General features: G+C 32.7%; 2 protein-coding genes across 5 annotated transcripts; one reads left to right on the forward strand and one right to left on the reverse strand.

Moving 5' to 3' along the window:
• Window positions 1-622: 622 nt before the first annotated feature.
• On the reverse strand, window positions 623-4,779 carry LOC109814748 (P-loop containing nucleoside triphosphate hydrolases superfamily protein). 2 transcript variants are annotated; one of them, XM_020379253.3, is made up of 5 exons: window positions 3,893-4,769; window positions 2,300-3,528; window positions 1,491-1,530; window positions 922-1,324; window positions 623-838 (listed from the first exon to the last, which is right to left on the reverse strand). In XM_020379253.3, exons 1-5 carry the CDS (start codon window positions 4,485-4,487, stop codon window positions 793-795), a joined length of 2,313 nt encoding a protein of 770 aa, XP_020234842.1. In that variant the 5' UTR covers window positions 4,488-4,769; the 3' UTR covers window positions 623-792. The 2 variants fall into 2 exon arrangements, with proteins under 2 accessions (XP_020234842.1, XP_082933871.1); XM_083077745.1 differs by lacking the exons at window positions 623-838; window positions 1,491-1,530 and having other exon boundaries at window positions 1,037-1,324; window positions 3,893-4,779.
• A 4,912-nt stretch (window positions 4,780-9,691) lies between these two features.
• Window positions 9,692-17,469, forward strand: LOC109814739 (protein CYTOSOLIC ABA RECEPTOR KINASE 9). Of its 3 annotated transcripts, XM_020379238.3 has the most exons (9): window positions 9,692-10,018; window positions 10,936-11,196; window positions 11,311-11,361; window positions 11,587-11,958; window positions 13,432-13,641; window positions 14,954-15,325; window positions 15,483-15,726; window positions 15,840-15,987; window positions 16,707-17,469. In XM_020379238.3, exons 1-9 carry the CDS (start codon window positions 10,009-10,011, stop codon window positions 17,082-17,084), a joined length of 2,046 nt encoding a protein of 681 aa, XP_020234827.1. In that variant the 5' UTR covers window positions 9,692-10,008; the 3' UTR covers window positions 17,085-17,469. The 3 variants fall into 3 exon arrangements, with proteins under 3 accessions (XP_020234827.1, XP_020234826.1, XP_020234828.1); XM_020379237.3 differs by having other exon boundaries at window positions 10,936-11,361; XM_020379239.2 differs by lacking the exon at window positions 9,692-10,018 and having other exon boundaries at window positions 11,152-11,196; window positions 11,880-11,958.
• Window positions 17,470-19,365: the final 1,896 nt, after the last annotated feature.

The following is a 19,365-nucleotide window of genomic DNA, read 5'->3' on the forward strand; positions in this document are numbered from 1 at the left end:
GTCAAAAAATAAAACTACAAAATCTATGTTAAATACTTGACATTCTTGTATAACAGTCAACGAGCTATATTGGGATCTGGCTCTCTTTTAATGTTTTTTAGTTATTAATAGTTAAAAATTATATTACATGGCAATATGAATTAATTATCATTTATCACAAATATAAAATAGAATCTATATGATAATAATTATTTTCTACAAATTTTAACTTTAACACAATTTATATTATAAAAAATATATTTATTAAAATATAGGTATGTAAAATAAAACTGTATTATATGAATTGCATCAATTAAAATACTAATTATTATTTATTGTCACATGTACAAAATGTTAATGTCATTAGTCTTAATTAGATAAAAAGGATCGCATTGAGTTGTTTTTAAAAATTAAGGAGTCTGGATTAAAAATAAAAAAAGGAACCTAATTAAATATTTTAAAAATAGAGCATATTAAACAAATTAAATAAAATAAGGAACTAAAGAGCAATTTAGAAGAAAAAAAAAGTTTAATTACTTCTTTACCCAAATACTATTTGATTGATCTATCCATGTAATCGATGATTCGGAGTATGAGGCATTATTGTTCTTTTCGTTGTGCAATACTGCGTTTAAAACAAAAATAGAACCAAACAAACCCCAACCCTTTTCTACAACTTGGAAGCTAAAATAGTATAGGTGATTGAAAACTAGAGCATTAATTAATAATTATACAAAGAAAATCAATTCAAGACTTGACCTAGAATATAGGAACATTGATACATTTGACAGTGGTGTCATTCAATGTGAAAAACTATCTATCCCATCCTGATGGCCTCCTCCTTTCTTTGGGTTTAGAACTGCAGCCAAAGATAACAATAACATCAGCAACCAAATAATTTATCAAGATAAGCATGCAGCAAGTTTAACTTTGAAACGTAACCTGTTCGTGCTGTTCTGACCAGGATTTACTCCGGAACTTTGACTGGTGGAATTTACTGCTGATGTAGCAGGACTGGGTGAAGCAGTATGCTGATAAGTATTTATGTCACCACCAATTGACCCACCAGATACGAAACCAGGGAGTGCAGGTCTCTTATTTGCAGCCATGCTTGTATTGTTACCTAATCCTTGACTCTGAGAGTTTGATGAAGCAGCAACAAAGTTACTTCGAAATTGCGACATAATTCCTGTTCGCAGAGAATTTACAGCAGCAGATCGACTAGGAACTGTGTTAGATGGTGCGTTATTTGATTCAGGATTATATCCAATGCCCAAGCCAAAATCCACACCACGCACACCTCGGCCACCCCCGCCACCACCTCTACCTCTGCCCTTTTTCCCACCTGCATAATACACAACATGCTAAGATGTACATTCTCCAAACAAGTACTTGCAAAATATCATGACAAGTTCAAAAACTGGTGTTTGCAGCAAACTTCAGATCTTTTCTACATTGAGTTTTTACTCAGCAAACTATTAATTCATAATAATGCAATTCGCATCTCATACCTCCTTTTCTTGCATCACGTTTCGACCTGAATCTCCCATCCTATTGAATTACAAGACAGATGTCATTAAATACTTTCAAGACAGGTCCAAGGGACGCGAATCTTTTAGATCATCTTAAAATATCAATAGACACGCTTTTGAAAACACATAAATATAAGAACAACATAACCAAAATAAATATATTATTTTAAAAGAGAAAGGCACCTCCCATGATAAACTATTTTTTCAGTGCACTAGCCATACAGATATAGTAAGATAAACGGTTATGAGAACTAATCTATTATTCTGCACATGGTAAAGATTAGGTCACAAGGCTTTTGTGGATTAAAGATTACAGCAAAGGCAAAATAACAAGGTCAACAACTCTAGTGAAACAGGGGGTGGGGTGGGGGGTTCGTGTCAGGCACCCTGTAAATACTTTGTACTTGCATACTCTTGCGAAACTGCTCATAACAAACAGATTTCACTAGCTGTATACTTCCATGGCCTTTGTTTAATATTCAATTCCGCAACAAAAAGCCTTACCCATTTATTTTTCCACAAGCCCCTCTTCATATTTTAAAGGTGTAATTAAATCATTTTAAAACCATAACAAAAAAGATGGGCAAATTTCAAACAGGAAAACCCAAGAAAACTATTGATATATATATATACATACATATATATATATATATATATATATATATTCAATAGTGGAAATCAATTTTTTTACTAATCTAGAGTGTGTTTGAATGTGCTTTTAGTTTTTAAAACAATTTTCAAAAAATACAGATTTATGAAATGAAGAATATCAAGAAATATGTTGTTACCTTCATAGCAAGATCCATCAACTCCACTGACACATTCTGACCAGCAGCAACTAAGCTATTAACCAATTCTCCAGCAAACCGTGCTTCTTTCTGAGTTATGAGAGTGTATGCAACTCCATCCTTGTCACCAGCACGGCCTGTCCTTCCAATGCGATGGACATGCATGTCCATATCTTTTGCAATATCAAAGTTTACAACTGACTTAATTGACTTGATGTCAAGACCACGGGCAGCAACATCAGTTGCAATGAGCACATGGTAGAAGCCAGATTTAAACTTCTGTAAAATATCCATACGAGAAGCTTGATCTTTATCACCATGCAGGGCAGCAACTTTAAAGCCTCTCTGAGCCAATTGTGATTCAATTTCATCCACTGTAGCCTTTTTGGAAGCAAACACTAGGGTATCACCTTGATCAATCATTTCAGGCAACTTTTCTAGAAGCCAAGGCAATTTCTCAGCATCGGAAGGAATTACATGAACAACTTGAGTAATATCTTCATTTGCCATCCCCACCTCCCCAACAGTTACTCTAATAGGATCAGAAAGGATCTCCCTGGCCAACTTTTCAACTTTACGAGGCATTGTTGCAGAAAAGAGTAAAGTTTGGCGGTCCGGCCTAATCTGCCCCACAATGGACCTTACTTGCGGCTCAAATCCAAGATCAAACATCCTATCAGCTTCGTCAAGCACCAGGTAAGTTGCTCTCATCATCGTCAATGCCTTCATTTTTAACATGTCTATCAGTCTGCCAGGGGTAGCAACAACTATCTCACATCCCGCCTTGAGTTCTTTGAACTGTTCAAGTTTTGACATTCCACCATAAACAGCAGAGACACGCACTCCATATGCTTTTGCAAATTTCTTTGCCTCCAGATATATCTGATGTGCCAACTCTCTGGTAGGTGCACATATGACCCCTATGGGCCCCTCCTCCTTCTGAAGCTCAGGCTGATCCATGATGTGCACAATCATAGGAAGCACAAAAGCAGCAGTCTTACCAGAACCAGTTTTTGCTATACCAATGATATCCCTGCCAGAAAGCACAACTGGCAAAGCTTGACATTGTATAGACGTGGGCTTCTCATACCCCTGCTTTTTAATAGCATTCATAATCTGAGAAGGAAAACCACAGTCCTCAAATGCCTTTATTGGCTTAGGAACATCAAAACCGGATACACGAATAGCCAAACTCTTCCTGTATTCACTTACATCCTGCTCACTCATACCTGGAATCAAAATCAATAACACCAACATTCAATCTCAGTTAACTCAAGTCAATGACATTCTCTTCCATGCCCACGGTTCCACAAATTGAACATGTTCTAAACCATTAAAACATCATAACAGGAGTTATAAAACAAGGTTTCAAATTGTGGTCACAGTCGCGGTTCTTTAATTGCTATAAAACTTGACATTGTAACAGTGGAAAATTGCTATAAACCTTGACATTGCTGCCGTAATTGTGGTAACGGACCCTTTTCAAAACCTTGGTTATAATCATAAATTATAACAGAAAAATTCAATTGGAACATGAAAAATGAGCACTAAGCAATAAGACATGTTTAATTCTAAGCTATGCAGTGGAAGTACCTGATATAGAAGGTGTCTCCTCGTAGAAATCCTTATTGAAGGGCTCGTAATCGATGGAAGAGTGATCGAGGGCAGGAATGGGTTCAATTTTCTTCTTGTCAATAACAATAGGATTATCATCGGAATCATACTCAATCATACCAGCGTCAACAGCTTTGGCAGCAGCATAAACCTCCTCATCGGAATCGTACCCAGCGTGCAGCGCCTCCGAGGCGAGGGTCAACCCTAAATCCTTCTTCGCTTTCAAAAAGCTCTCCATGGGGTCGTCGTCGTCGTCGTCGCGGTATCGGTCCTCCGCCTTCTCCTTGGGCTTGGGCGGTGGCGCCGCCCGCATCTCCTCGTGAATGCCCTCCATGAAGGCGTCGAGGGGGTCGATTTCACCGTCATCGTTGTCGGCTGCGCTGCTCTTGTTCCCCTCTTCGTTGTTGTTGTCGTCGTAGTCGATGTTGTCGAGGTCGGTGTCCTCGTAGTTGTCGTGGCCGTGGCGCGAGGAGGGAGGGACGTAGAGTCGCTGAGGGGGTTGAGATCGCTCGAAGCTGTAGGTGGATTGGCGGTTTATGCCGAAGCCTTCGAATCCGAATTTCCTCTTCGACATGGTGGAGGGTTGGGAGACGAAGGGGAAGAGGAAACCCTAGCTGAGCTTGCGCGGTGTTGAAGGAGGAAGATAACGGAATTTAGGGATGTGGGTTTGGTTGGGAGAAGAGTGGTGAGTGAGTTGGGATTTGGCGGTTCCGCGAGCTAAACGTTGCGGGCAGTGATTTTAGGAACCACCGTACGTGGACGATTTCTGGTTAAAGGAGGAAGGTGGTGGCCACGGGTGTGAAGATATGGGTAGCCGGGTGCCCGATCCGAATGTGGAAACCCGTTAATTTTTACGAAACTGGGCTATCTCAATGACTGTATTGCATTTGGGCCTTCTACTTTGCGACCTAACTAACGCGAGTAAAATGGATAGCGTAGTAACTAGGTTGGGAGAATTGTTATTCAGATACCCTTTTCTTTTCACTCTTTACACTTTTTTTTTTATTTTAAATAATAATCAAAACACCATCACTTTTTCACACTTATCTTCTTCACAGTTAAAAATAAATCTATGTAATTTTTATATTTATATTTTTTAAATAAGTTTTAGTATTTATAATTTATGATAAATTTTTTAGTTTTTATATTTTAATTATTTTAATTAATATTCTAACTTCTTTTAACATTATTTCTTATGTGTTGAGATAAAAAAATATTAATTCAACAAAAAAAACATATAAAATTTTGAGAAATTAAATTTAGAATAATTTTAGTTAAATAAATTTGATATCAAATACACACAAAATTAAATTAATATCTTTATCATATTAACATATAAGACATAATATTAAAAAACATATATATATATATATATATAATAATTAAAAAATAAATAAATAAAACTATATAATTAAATAAATATTTTAACCATAAAATTTCGATCTCTTAAAATCATTTCCCTCCTCCTTTTAATCTCTTGCAACTCACCCCATTATCATCTTCAAATTTTTTCACCTTCCTTGTTTGAGAAGTGATTAGTAGGGAATGAAAAAGAAATAAGGAAATTATCAAATGATTAAAAATAATATGTGTGTTTAAAGGAAATAATTTAAATAAATTTGTGAAAAAATTGTGATAAAATCTACGTGAATTTAATTTTACTCTTTTAAGAGAGAATTAGTGTGAAATTTTCCAAAAAAGAAATGCATAAACAAGATTACTCATATATTATTGTCTAAATAGTTAGGTAATAAAATGTAAAAATGTAATTATTTAAATTATATAATTTTGTATATAAATTTAACTATATAAAATATATTTTTAAAATATTATTTTTTTCTCACATAATATCATTTTATCAAATAACTATAATTTTTTGCATTATTTTTTACCTATTCCATATCTAATCAATTTGATTAGCACATATTCATTTTTATTTCCCTAAACTCTTAATCCTCTCCTAAATAAAGTATTAGGGGTGGAGGGAGGAGAGTCTTTTTTTTTTTAGGTTCGTTCCTGGAGTATCCACCTCAAAGGGTGGGATAGCTGGCCCCAAGATTTAACGCGGCTGCATACACAAGACAGGATTCGAACCCCTGACCTTGCTTAAGCGTGGATCAACCCCTACCGCTGAACCACACGCTTGGGGTTGGAGGAGAGTCTTTTATATATATATATAATATTAAAAATATAAATATAAATGATAATAAATTTATGAAGTTAAAATATTAAAAATTTAGACTTCCTCAAAATAAATTTTTGCTCCGCGTAGGGATGACAAATATACTTGTACCCGCGGGTAATATCCGAACTCATCCCGACTTTGACGGAGAATACTTGGTTTGATCGGGTACGGGTACAGGTACGGATAAAACCCGATATATTAAATCGGGTACGGGTATGTACTTATCCGTCCCATACTCGTACCCGTACCTGTCATCGTTCTCATTTTTAATTTAATACTCACTTTTTAATTTAGTTATATTAAAAAAAATTAATATTTTTTATGTGATTATTTATTATAATATGAGATAAAGAAATAATCTAATTATACTTATAATATAATAAAAAAATAATTTAAAAATATCATTTTTTTTATAAAAAAATAAAAAAATAAAAATTTTGACGAGTACGAGTACGGGTACACCCGACACCTGACGGAGACGAAGATGAAGATGAAAATCTATACTCGACAATATGGGGACAGGAAGAAGATGAGTTTAACTCGTGGGACAAAGACGGATATCATGAAACCCGTACTCAACCCGTCCCGTTGCCATCCCTAGGTCCGCGCCTGCCTTCACTGCCATTTCCCCTCCTAACACCCTTTCACATTTATTCCACCTTTCTCTAGCATGTCCTTCTCATTCATTGCGAAAAATATTTATGGTTCCCCTCTTTCTTGTCAACACTATCCAGGTCTGTTATTATTTTATGAGTGTATGTTTATTTTTCTTTACAAAAAGAAAGTTATATCATTTAATTTATAATAAGAGTTTCAATACAAACGATAATCAAATCATAGCTTATTGAAAATAGTTTTCATAATGTATCCTTTTAATATACATTAAAAACTAGTTTTCGTATTATTATTTTTTAAATGGTTTTTTGGTATTATATATTTTTTTGAAAAATGATTTTGCAATCTCATGCACATGTTGTGATGAATGAACAGATGCGATGCAATGGGAATATTTTATTTGTCAATTTATTAAATTTCATTATCATTATTAAATTACTTAATAAAAAAAAAATCATCACGTATAATAATTGAATTAGCTGCACAACAAAAAATAATATTTGTATTTTAATTGTGACAAAATGCATTAATACATTTCAACAGAACTGTTTTAAATTTATTTTTAGAGTAACTTAATCCCTAAAAACTATTTTTCATAACATGTTTGGATACAATTACACAGGAGAAACTAATCTATGTATTATTATTATTATTGATACTATAGTGGTGGGTCAAAATTTATAAATTTGTTTCAAAATAATATTTTTTGTTAAAAAATATTGGAAAAAGTTGATGTTGATAGGGAATGAAAACAACATCCCGTATAAATGCTGTAATTGTTGGTTTAGGCTCCTTGCCTTGTTTCGTTTCCTCCTTGTAACCCCGAAAGAAAAAGAAAAAATAAAATAAAAGAAAGAAAAAGTGTGTTATCAACAACTCAATATATAATTTCAAGCGTATGATTCAGCGGTAGGGTTGATTTACGCTTAAGCAATGTCAGGGATTCGAATCCTACCTTGTGTATACAATCACATTAAATTTTGGGGCTAGCTATCCAGGTATCTCCAACGTAGTGAAAATATTAGTCACTGCTACCGGCAGTAAATACTCCAAGGAAAAAAAAAAAAAAAACTTAATATATTGGTTGTTGTTAAATTTATCCTGTCATCGATTTATTTCAGATACTAGATTAAAGAACATGCGTGTGATCGTATTGGTAAAGAGAAAAATAGCGATGAATGATTTGAATCGAAAATCTAAAAAATGTTTTGTTCAACTCAGCATAAACATAATAAAAGTGTCTCGAATATTTTTCGACAAAATCATATCGAGTTGGGATAATTGACAGCATGTAACCGATAAAACTTGTTCTTGAAATAGTTGAAATTTTCGATTCGTGTAATTATCATGTACTCAAGGATAGTTGAAATTAGTCAAACATTGTATTTAACATGTAACTAATTAAGTTCATTAAGGTTCAATTAGAATTAGTCTGACTCTTTTGCTGATACAAAATCTTATTTTTAGGTACTATTATCACACATTAAAATACTATATTCAATAATGGGTAAAAATCTTATAAAATCTCAAAATTTTCCGTGTCTAAAAATCATAATACTTAAGTGTAAAATTCCAACTCTAGGACCAAGAAAGCTAAAATACATCTTTGAATATTGTGACTTTAGATGAGAAGATAGATTAACCATAATACATTTTCCATACTAGAAAAAAAGAGACTAACAAAGATTTAAATTTTGAATTAAAGACTTCGAAAAGAAGTATAAAACTTAAAGAACTTCCCATCATTTAAAATATGAGAAGTAAAAAGGTTGGAGATGACAAAATTTTAATTTACAAAATAACGTATTTGAAAAACCAATACAATTAGTTAGAGTAATTTCCGAATAACAATAATAATAACTGTAAATTATGTAATAAAAATGGAAAATTTTAATTAGTTGCATAAAATTATCTACATACATTTTTTTAGACAAGAAAAAAATGCCTCGAGGATAATTCCAAACCATTTTATTTTCCCACATATTTACTATAAAATATCTGTATCAAGTAAAATTATTTCAATATAAAAAATTTAATCCGCATAAACAAGGGTGAAAAGTCAATGAGCTGATTCAACCTGTATAACAATTTAGACTTCAACACAGATGGTGTATAAGTTTACTTGTTAAGTTGAATAGTCTTTCTGCTCACAGCCCCTCACACCATTTATCATACGAGATGATTAGGTTTGAATTTAGTGGTATTTGAATTGAGACCTTTTCAAAACAAAACATGTTCTTTAGGGGTAGTTATTATGTTTGAATCAAGCACGATTCTAAGATAAAAAATCAATGAAATAGAAAAGAATATGAACCTGTGAATGGGTTGCATTGCCCACCTAGCCGCCAATACTGATGAGGAGTTAATTGTGAATGTTTCTAGCACCATGTTTATCCATTCTTAATTTGTCCTTGGTCATCTTTTGCTTTTCTCCCCCTCTTTCGTTACCCAAAAATATCAGTTGGGTCGAAACGAATTTGGCAATTTAACTTGAATGATTCACTGGTAGATCGGGCTCAAAATCATTGGAAAATGTCACATGCCCACCTCTGGTCTGTCGTAGTAAAGAACCAAAGAGGAAACGTGATAGCAATCACAATGTGATGCCATATACGTTATCTTTATATCTTAAACCATAAATTCATCCCAACTCAACCTAACACCATAGCTCAAAACCTCAAGTCAATTAAATCCATTACTTTTGTGAATGCTTATTGTGTTCCATAACTCCCTATGGAACCCACTACCGACACCACACCGTGATAATGGTCAAACCCACTCACATCTATGCGACCGCAACATGACTGAAAATAAACCAATAAACAAATAAAGCGAGACCCGCTGTCCCTATCGTAGTTCTCCTTTTTAGGCCCTTACCGTTAGTTTGTTCTTTTCCGTTAACGGCGCACGTTCGGTCCCGCATTTAAAATACGCCTCTGCCCCCCACGCAACGGAAAAAAAAAAAGAGAAAAAAAAACCGCTGAAAACCATCACTCGATTTATTTATTTATATTAAAAAGGGAAAACCCACCCTTTGGACTCCCCAGTGGAATAACGACATTTCCGCTGGCAATCGCGGTTCTCCGATTCGACTCAGCTATGGCGAGCTTGACTCGGAGCTCACTATCTCAACCCGGAACTGTATCACCATCGATCAAATTTCCGGGTTTGGATCCACCTTTCTTTTCACTTAATGACGTTCCTTGCTCCTAGTGTTGCTTCAGCCACTTCTCGCCGTTGATTTCGTCAAAATCCCGTAGATCTGAGACGTTCGGGGCAATCAACGGCGTCGGTCATGTCAATCGGTAATCGTAGCTTTTCTCCGCTTCTTCCTTCGTTTAGTTTACGCTTTCTTTTCATTTTTTTGTATGCACCGGAAAACGCGAGATAATGGAATCGGAGCTTTGTTTTGATTGCATGGTTGGTTATTTTGTTTGTTCAAGTAACCGAGAGTTACAGTTTGTAGTTCCGCGCGTGCTGTTATTTCCTCTTGAGAAATGCTGCACAACCAAAAAGTGGCGCTGTACATTGCATTCCACTTGAAATTGCCACAAGAAGTGTACAAGTTGTTTGAATTTGTGCTTAATGACTTAATATTGTAAAATTTGTTAATACGATTACGGTGTAAGATATTGGTATTGCGAGTTGCCGGTCTGTAGACATGACCGTGTGATTGAACTCATTGAAGAATACGAAGAAAACCAACTATTGAAACTTGGATAACTGTAAAGGATTCTTCTTACCTTTTAGATAGGATCTAGTAGTGAGGTTTTGTTCATTTTGTAATCCGTGCGAACTAACTATCTTTGGATTTTTCAATTATAAATTAAGGGAGTTACCGTTTTTTTTATAAAGATGAGTAAAGGAAGGCTAGAAAGTGGAAAAATTACATTGTAATATCTCATTTCTAAAAGTACTTGAATCATAAAATATTAATTCAAATTGATAATTTAATCCTCTTTCCAATTCAAAGGTCGTCAGAAGGAACAAAAGACTAGAACATGGTCACAAAGTGTGCAGGATAATAACCAGTTCAAACTTTGAAACAAATTCCTGATATTAAATGAAAATACTTATTATACAGTTTTGCTTATTATTACTGATTTTACTTGAGAAGAGATTGAAATTCAGTTCAGGCTGTTTTTCATTTTTTTTTCTTTTTGCATTTTTCAATTAGTAAAGTGTCCTTAATTGTTGTTTTGGCCTTTTATTCATAATTCAGGTATATTGAAAAATGTTCAAGGCTTGGTGCTGAAATGGATGCTTACATTATCTTGCCTGGTATTTACGATTGAGTCTGGTGCAAATGATAAAACAATGGAGCCCATTTCTTTATATGATTCTAGATCACCTTTGGCCTTTGTTGTTGTTCATGATCTACCTCTACCAACAAATCTCCATGTGTCAAAGCACGTGCTTTCTCGTGGTGTACCAATTGCAGCACTGTCACCGGTCAATCCTCCTTCATATGGTCATTTCACAAGTAATGACCAATCCCCTACAAGTTCCCATTTATCCGTACCATTCAAGAAGAAGAGTGAAATGAAACCTCCAATCTCTGGCTTTAAAGATATTTCCCCTGTGCATTCTATTGCAGCTGCAGGCCCTTCCGCTTCGGCTGAGCCACCATTGTCTCCATATGCTTCTAGTAAGTCTTGACTTTTTATTTTTAATTCGTCTAGATGGATAACTTTCTTTATTTATAATGTTTTTGTTTCTTTTTTTTTTTTTTTTTTTCTTTTTCAAAGTAAGCTACCTTAGAAAAACTGGCACGTCAATTTTGAATATAAACGTTACATTATCTTTCATGTTTTTTTGTGAGCTTTGGAACCTAAAACCGATAATGACATGGTTGCTCATTTTATTCTGTCAGATTGTTGTAAACAAGACATGGTGCTGAAAAGAGGCAGTAAGAATTGCCACTGTGCATATCCCATAAAGCTAGACCTTTTTCTTATGAATGTCTCTCAAAACCCTAATTGGAATGTTTTTCTTGATGAATTAGCTGCCCAGCTTGGGTTGCGAAATACCCAGATTGAACTGATAAACTTTTATGTACTCACCATATCAACTTTAAATATATCAATGAATATTACTCCACATAAAGGCATCAGTTTCTCTGCCAATGAAGTTTCTAAAATAAACTCTACGCTTTCAATGCATAAGGTTCAACTAGACCCTGGATTAGTGGGTGGATACAAACTTCTCAACATAACGTGGTTTGAACCTCCGCCGCCTTCTCAAGGTAAGTGAGCCTTTGTATTTAAATATGTCATTACTAATCAATGGTGCTTTGGTGTTCTTGGTCATTGGAACTAATGAAGACAATATTATTGTATGTATAACATTATTTCTGCCAAAGTGAAAGGAGAAGAGAAAGTTATGTTTATGTTATAGGGGTCTATTTGATAACTTTCTGAGCGATTCCTCATAGATTTTTTGTTTTTACCACTGAATCTAACGCTTATGAAAGTTTTTCTCTGCCTTGTTGATTATGAAATGTAAAGAGAAGAGGAAGTTATGTTCATCATCTGGCACAAATAGGTTATTTATATTATTCCTCTGCAATGCACATTGGTATAGTTCATAGTCTACCATCATTTTTCCGATAGGCAGTGAACTAGTACACTACGTAGGTTCTTATGAAAAAGAGGTGGGTCACTTATGGATGTACTTATATACCAAATCTTTCCTAGACATGCACCCTCACACTAGCACACTCTACATCCAGTAACAAGAATAACTCGTGGTAGATCAGACTATGTTGCAATCAAATAGCATACCAAGAATTTTCTTCAGAACTATACCAATGTGCATCGCAACGAAATAATATCAACAACCTATTAGCTCTAATATCACCATTGGGAGTATCAAAGTAACAAAATAATAACTTGTTTCTAAAATAAGAGAAGAGGAACAAAATATACAATGAGCAAAAAAGATGAACTCCACTACTTGGAAGAAATTACAACACTTCTCTCTAAACTATAGGAGAGAACATAGACACTCTCTCTAGAAAATTGGAGAATACTACTATTAAGAGAATATGTCTCTATGGGCTTGTTTGGGTAAACTTTTTTTGAGAGCACTTCTAGGAGAGAAAAATAAGAAGGAAAAATGAAATAAATTTCTTCATAAGCTTGAATTAGCTTATGTATAAGCTAATTTGTAGAAACTCTCTAATATTAGTTTCTCCAAAATCTTATTTTAACTCGTGCATAAAGTTTAGCTTATGGAAAAACTTATTTTAATTTTTTTTCTTATTTCTCTCTCCTAGAAGTGCTTTTAGAAAAATTTACTTTTTCAGTTTGAATTAAGTACTGTTTGGTCCTAATTATAAGAAACAAATTGAATTTCTCTTTGGTAATTATAAGCAACAATCATTAGTTTTTAAAGTTATTCAAGGGGAAATTAAATATAACAAGTTTTATACCCTTAATTAATTGCTAACTCTATTTCTATACATTCACTTATAACTAGCATTAAATATAACAACCACTTAAAACAACCAACTTAATTACTTCTCTTGGTCTTGATGATTTATCCTATATTGCTTATAATTAGTACCGAAGGTAGTATTACTATTATATACACTTTAAGGCCTTGGTGTTTATCTAAAATAAAGTCAGATACTTTTTTTTTTTAACTAATATCTATAATTAGATAAATTAGATAAACAAGTCCCTTATGTATATTAACATATCTTTCTATGTCGCAGCTCCTACTTTAGCTGCATCACCTGTGAAAACACCTTTGTATCATTCACCTACTGCAACATCATCGAGTTCTCCAGAAAGAGGAAGGGATTCAAATTTGTTTCTTATTCTTGGAATTGCTATTGGCATATTCTTCATTGCTATTGTATCCATACTTGTATTTTGTTTATGTACATACCTGCCAAAAGCGAACACACCTCCCATAGAAACTGGTAATTATCTATGACTGTAATTCTGTTTTTATATGACATATTTTGGAATCCTTTACCAACCTAGTTATTGTGGATTATGTTTGGCTACCTTTGTATAATTTGGATCTTATAGCTTCAGTAATTACAGAATATTAACAGTAGATAGAAGCAAATTAATCCATGTAAAGGTAAAAATTACTTGTCATAGAAACGTTAACCAGGGAGAGAGTATTTAAAGGGAAAAGAAAACTACAACTACAAGTATGACATAAAGAAAATGAACTAGTATGCTCACATGATAGTCACATTCCTGCACATGCACACACATACACAAATAGAGTTGTCTGGGAAGGAGCATATTCCACTATAAAGATGTAATTGTTTGGCACAAGTGATAAAGAAAGCGTTCATAAATTAATGTATAGTCCTTTTTCTTTTTGGGGTTGAATATGAATGTTTTATAAGTGTGTTAAGAATTGGGATCATGAATCTTGTTTATATGTCAATTTTATCCTCTGATGAATTGGGAAAAAAATTAAAATATTTGAAAACAATTCATAAATTAATTATCGGAACTTTTTATTTGGAGTTGAATGTGGGTGTTTATGAGTGTATTGTGGATTTGGATCTTGAACCTTGTTTATAATGCAATTTTATCCTCCGGAATTGATAATTGAAAATTGAAATCATAGAGTGGGATGTGAATATATTCTGACTTGGGATCATGAAACTTGAAGTATATAATTTCAACTGTTGAATCAGGAAAGAAAATTGAAATTATTGAGAATCTCCTCCTGAATCGGGAATGAAGATTGAAATTATTGACTCCCACTCGTTCAAAAATCTTATGCTGAAGGTTGCGAATTGTGACAATGATAGTAATGTTTTTTAAAAAATATTATTATTTTTACTTTGTTGAGAAACTTGATTCTTCTTTAGGATTTCATGCTAGAATGTTTATAAAATGAGGATGAGAATTGCCAGTTGTCACTTGTCACCACTCTCACAGCTTGAAGTATGTTTGTAGCAAAATAGAAAAGACATCTATTGATCTTAGTTGAGTAACTTAATTTTTCATCAGGATTTCACCCTACATGTTTTTACTTTTTGAGCATTAAGGTAGAATGTTTTATGAGACTCAAAATGGGTGATTTATGAAGAAATGACAGGTTGTTGATGAAGTTAATAGAATTTTATGATGCTCCCATCTGTATAGGATTCGTATTAGTAGTGGTAGTAATAGTTGTAGATGTTATTTTAAAATTTGTTTTCATTATCTTGTGGTTTTTGTATTGCATTCTTGTCTCTGCTACTAATGTTTTCTCTCGTGCAGAAAAGCCAAGGACAGAGAGTGCAATTTCAACTGTGGGTTCTCTTCCCCACCCAACTAGTACACGGTTTATTGCTTTTGAAGAGCTTAAAGAAGCAACAAACAATTTTGAACCAGCGAGCGTACTTGGAGAAGGAGGGTTTGGTAGAGTTTTTAAAGGCATCTTAAACGATGGTACTCCTGTAGCAATTAAGAGGCTTACAAGTGGAGGGCAACAGGGTGACAAGGAGTTTTTGGTTGAGGTTGAGATGCTTAGCCGGTTGCATCATCGCAACCTTGTAAAACTAGTGGGATACTATAGTAATCGTGACTCATCACAGAATTTACTTTGCTATGAGCTTGTCCCTAATGGAAGCTTGGAGGCTTGGCTTCATGGTAATGTAATTTTTTGAATCACGGGTTCAGCTTTTAGCATTGAACATTACATGTTTTCTTTGTTCTATTATTGACTTATTGTACCTAGTATAGTTTTTTCCAAAACGTGTTTTATGCCTTAAACTGAAATCGGCCTTGATTTGTTTGTTCGGGTCAGGTCCCTTGGGAATCAGTTGTCCTTTGGATTGGGACACCAGAATGAAGATTGCCCTAGATGCTGCAAGGGGACTTTCATACCTGCATGAAGACTCTCAGCCCTGTGTAATACATAGAGACTTCAAGGCATCCAACATATTGCTTGAGAACAACTTTCATGCTAAGGTTGCAGATTTTGGTCTTGCTAAGCAAGCACCTGAAGGCAGATCTAATTATTTGTCTACTCGTGTCATGGGGACATTTGGGTTAGTCTTGATATCATTTGGGTTATTTGAGTTTTATTTGGGTTATTCTTTTAGACTTGTTATTTCCATACATATAATTTAATATTTTAAGGTTAAATGAAACTTTTATGTAGGTACGTAGCTCCTGAATATGCCATGACTGGACACCTGCTTGTTAAAAGTGATGTTTATAGCTATGGTGTTGTCTTGCTGGAACTGCTTACTGGTAGGAAGCCTGTGGACATGTCACAGCCAACTGGACAAGAGAACCTTGTTACTTGGGTTAGTGCCATACCTTGTCAATCAGATGTTGTTTATGTCAAGTTCAAAACCTCTTCCCATGTTTTCTGTATTTATACTTGGGTTATGTTTGCTAAAAAGGAAAGAAATGGATGGAAAAGAAATCAAGAGAAGTGTAAGAAAATAGTTAAGAAATAGAGTAGAAATAAAAGTGTTTGATAAAGGAGAAATAAAATGGAAGTTAATAATTTTATAAAAATAATAAGCAAAAACTATTATTATTATAATATTTATTTATTTATTATTATTATTGAAAGTTTGATTTTTTATAAGTAATTTTATTTATAAATAATAACTAATTTATTATTATTATATTATTGGAAGTTATTATTTTTAAAACAAATAAATAAATAACTATAAATTTTAATTTTAAAACATCAAATAAAAATTATTTATTATTATTATCATAAAATTAAATTATTTATTATTTATTATTATTATTTTTTTTAAAATTAATATATATATATATATATATATAATAAATACAATTTCCACACACTAATCAAAACTTTCCTCGATTTCCCTTTGATTCTCTTTTACTAAACACAATTTTTCCAACTTTTCCACACTTCCCTACACTTCCTTACTCTTCTCCTCCCCTTCCCCTTTACCAAACAAAACCCTAAGAATCTTGAGAATGGAATTTAAATCAACCCTTTGAAATTTTTACACTGGGTCAGCTAGTTCATTTTTCCTTTCAGGCTAGGCCAATCCTTAGAGATAAGGAACGGCTGGAAGAGATTGCTGATCCAAAACTTGGGGGAAAGTATCCGGTGGAAGATTTTGTACGTGTTTGCACTATTGCTGCAGCCTGTGTTGCTCCCGAAGCAAATCAAAGACCCACAATGGGTGAAGTGGTGCAGTCACTTAAAATGGTGCAGCGCATCACAGAATACCATGATTCTGTGTCAGCCTCATCCAATACACGACCCAACCTGAGACAGTCCTCTAGCACTTTTGAATTTGATGGGACATCTTCAATGTTCTCTTCGGGTCCTTACTCTGGTCTAAGTGCCTTTGACAATGACAACATTTCTAGGACTGTGGTTTTCTCTGAGGATCTTTGTGAAGGACGATGAATCCTGAGAAAACGTGAGCCATTCATAATGGTTTTATTTTTCCCCATTCTTTTTGGAGGCACTTTCAAGCTTTGAATCAGAAGTTTTTAACCTCATGATTTGAATTTTGAACCACTTTCAATCATAAGCCATGGAATTTTCCAAAAAGATTTATTTGAGCATTTTGTTGGTGAGTGGGTGGGGGCAATATGACTGTAATAAGTAGTAGATTAGTTATTAAAATTTTAAAAGATGATTAGGAGGGTAGTAGCTTGTATAAATAGAACAAAATTTGCCAAACGGCTCACTAGTTTTATTTATAAACTTTTGAGATCACCTGTATTCTTCGATTGTGTGCTAATTGATTACTTGTAGACAGGAGGATTCTTTGTGCTTGCTTTTGCCATCTTTAACGGTAATCCAACCCAGGATCCTGTTTGTTTATTTTGTGTTTTAAAAAATATAATATAACATAATTGATAAACTATTATTGTTATACATTTTTTTGTCTTGTTTCTATAATATTCTTTGTCTTATTTAAGATTAATTGTATTACTGTGTATTTTTTTTTAATGTTTTCTATGATTAGAAATAAAATTAAGAACTAAAAGTCTATTTCTGTTGGTTAAATAATGCGTGTGAATTGTTGTAAATATTTTGATGCCGGATTTGATTCATAAAATCTACAAATAAAGATGGGACAAAAATAATATGCAGGGTGCCAGCGTGGCAAACTAGTTTTCTACATTTGCTTTGTAGGTTGTTTCTGTGACTGCTCTAAATTTCCCCCACCAAAGTCAAGTCTGATTATTATTTTTTTAAAAATAAATTAAAAAAGGCTTAAATAAATTTTAGTCCCTATAAAATTGACAATTTTGATTTTGATCCTCTAAATTTTTTTCTTTGTTTTGATTCTTCTAAAATATATAAATATTATTTTTTGTCATTGTAAAATGAATAAATTTTGATTTTGATCCTTGAAAAATATTTTTCTTTAATTTTAATCTTTTTTAAATCTAAACTAATTATTTTTAATTTCTAATAGTCATTTTAAGATAAATAAATAACATTTATCTTAAAGATCTATAATATTTTTTAAGTGTTAAATATCAATATGATATCAGTAATGGTTATAGACTTAAAATAATTACTTAATTTTTTAATAAATAAAAAGTAGTTAAAAATAATCATATAAAAATAGGAACTAAAAATAATAATTTTAATTTTATAATAATAAAAAACAAAGAATATTTACTCTTAAAAAAAATATATAACTTTTGTGTCTTCCGTTTTTTGGTAGGGGCAAAACTACTACGTTTTATTTACTCTGAGGACAAAATTTTGATAGATGTTTTAGTGTTGTATTTCAATTAAAATTAAAATTTTATATTAATAATAAATGTTATCTACGCATATTATTAAATTGAAATTCAATTGTAATCGGAAAGCAATATCCGGGCTTTTTTGTTTGTTTGTTTAGTTTTGCTGTAACTTAATTGTCGAAAGTCGAAACCTAGAAGCTTCGTCTGAATTAAAAACATCTCACATATGTAGACCACAATTTATTTATTTATTTTAAACCATAAGAATTATTGAATTTGATATTAAAAGAGTTTACAATAATTTAGGTACCTTGTTCAACTTATTAAAGTAGATTCCCTAGCAAAATTTAATGATATATACATATTGGTTTGTGGTATGAAAAATAACTTGTATTAAATAACTCTTCACATAAGAAATAAATGAGTTTTTTTGCCCTAATTATAAAAAATAAAAATACATAATCTCACTTTAAAAATGTATTCATTTCTATTTTTATGTTATTCATTTTTAAGGACATATTATTCATTTATTCTGAAATCTACTACTACATCCGATCTAAGAAAACTATTGATATATTTTTTTTATCCATCTATTGATATTTAAGGTTATTGTACACAACTTAATAAATATTTAATATATTATGTATAAATTTATTTAATTCCAATATAGAAGTAATTGTGGAGTGAGGTGTGATTTTTTTTTTTTACACCAAGTGAGATGTGATTGTTAAATACTACTAGTAGAGGTTTTATGTAAAAATAATAATAATGATAATAATAATAAGACTTGAAAATTTTAAAATATCAATAACTTTGTGTAGAAAGCTTTAATGAGACACCTACTCATCACTAGGGCCAGTAGATACATTTATTAGTTGGATAAAAAATAGGTTTATTAGTTAATTAATAATACATGTTACACTGGTGAAAAAAATTATATCTTGATTTAGGTAAAATATCATTAAATATAACCATTTAAT

This window comes from Cajanus cajan, chromosome 6 (assembly GCF_000230855.2).
Source record: "Cajanus cajan strain Asha chromosome 6, NIPB_CcT2T_4, whole genome shotgun sequence".
Taxonomy (NCBI): domain Eukaryota; kingdom Viridiplantae; phylum Streptophyta; class Magnoliopsida; order Fabales; family Fabaceae; genus Cajanus; species Cajanus cajan.

Excerpts from the sequence above, each read along its gene's own strand:
- LOC109814748 (XM_020379253.3), bottom strand. The coding sequence starts at position 4,487 with ATGTCGAAGAGGAAATTCGGATTCGAAGGCTTCGGCATAAACCGCCAA. Across the intron at positions 1,325-1,490 it reads ACGTGATGCAAGAAAAGGAG|GTGGGAAAAAGGGCAGAGGT; the intron begins GTATGAGATGCG and ends TGTATTATGCAG. Across the intron at positions 839-921 it reads GGTCAGAACAGCACGAACAG|TTCTAAACCCAAAGAAAGGA; the intron begins GTTACGTTTCAA and ends CTTTGGCTGCAG.
- LOC109814739 (XM_020379237.3), top strand. Across the intron at positions 11,362-11,586 it reads ATTGTCTCCATATGCTTCTA|ATTGTTGTAAACAAGACATG; the intron begins GTAAGTCTTGAC and ends TTATTCTGTCAG. Across the intron at positions 15,727-15,839 it reads CGTGTCATGGGGACATTTGG|GTACGTAGCTCCTGAATATG; the intron begins GTTAGTCTTGAT and ends ACTTTTATGTAG.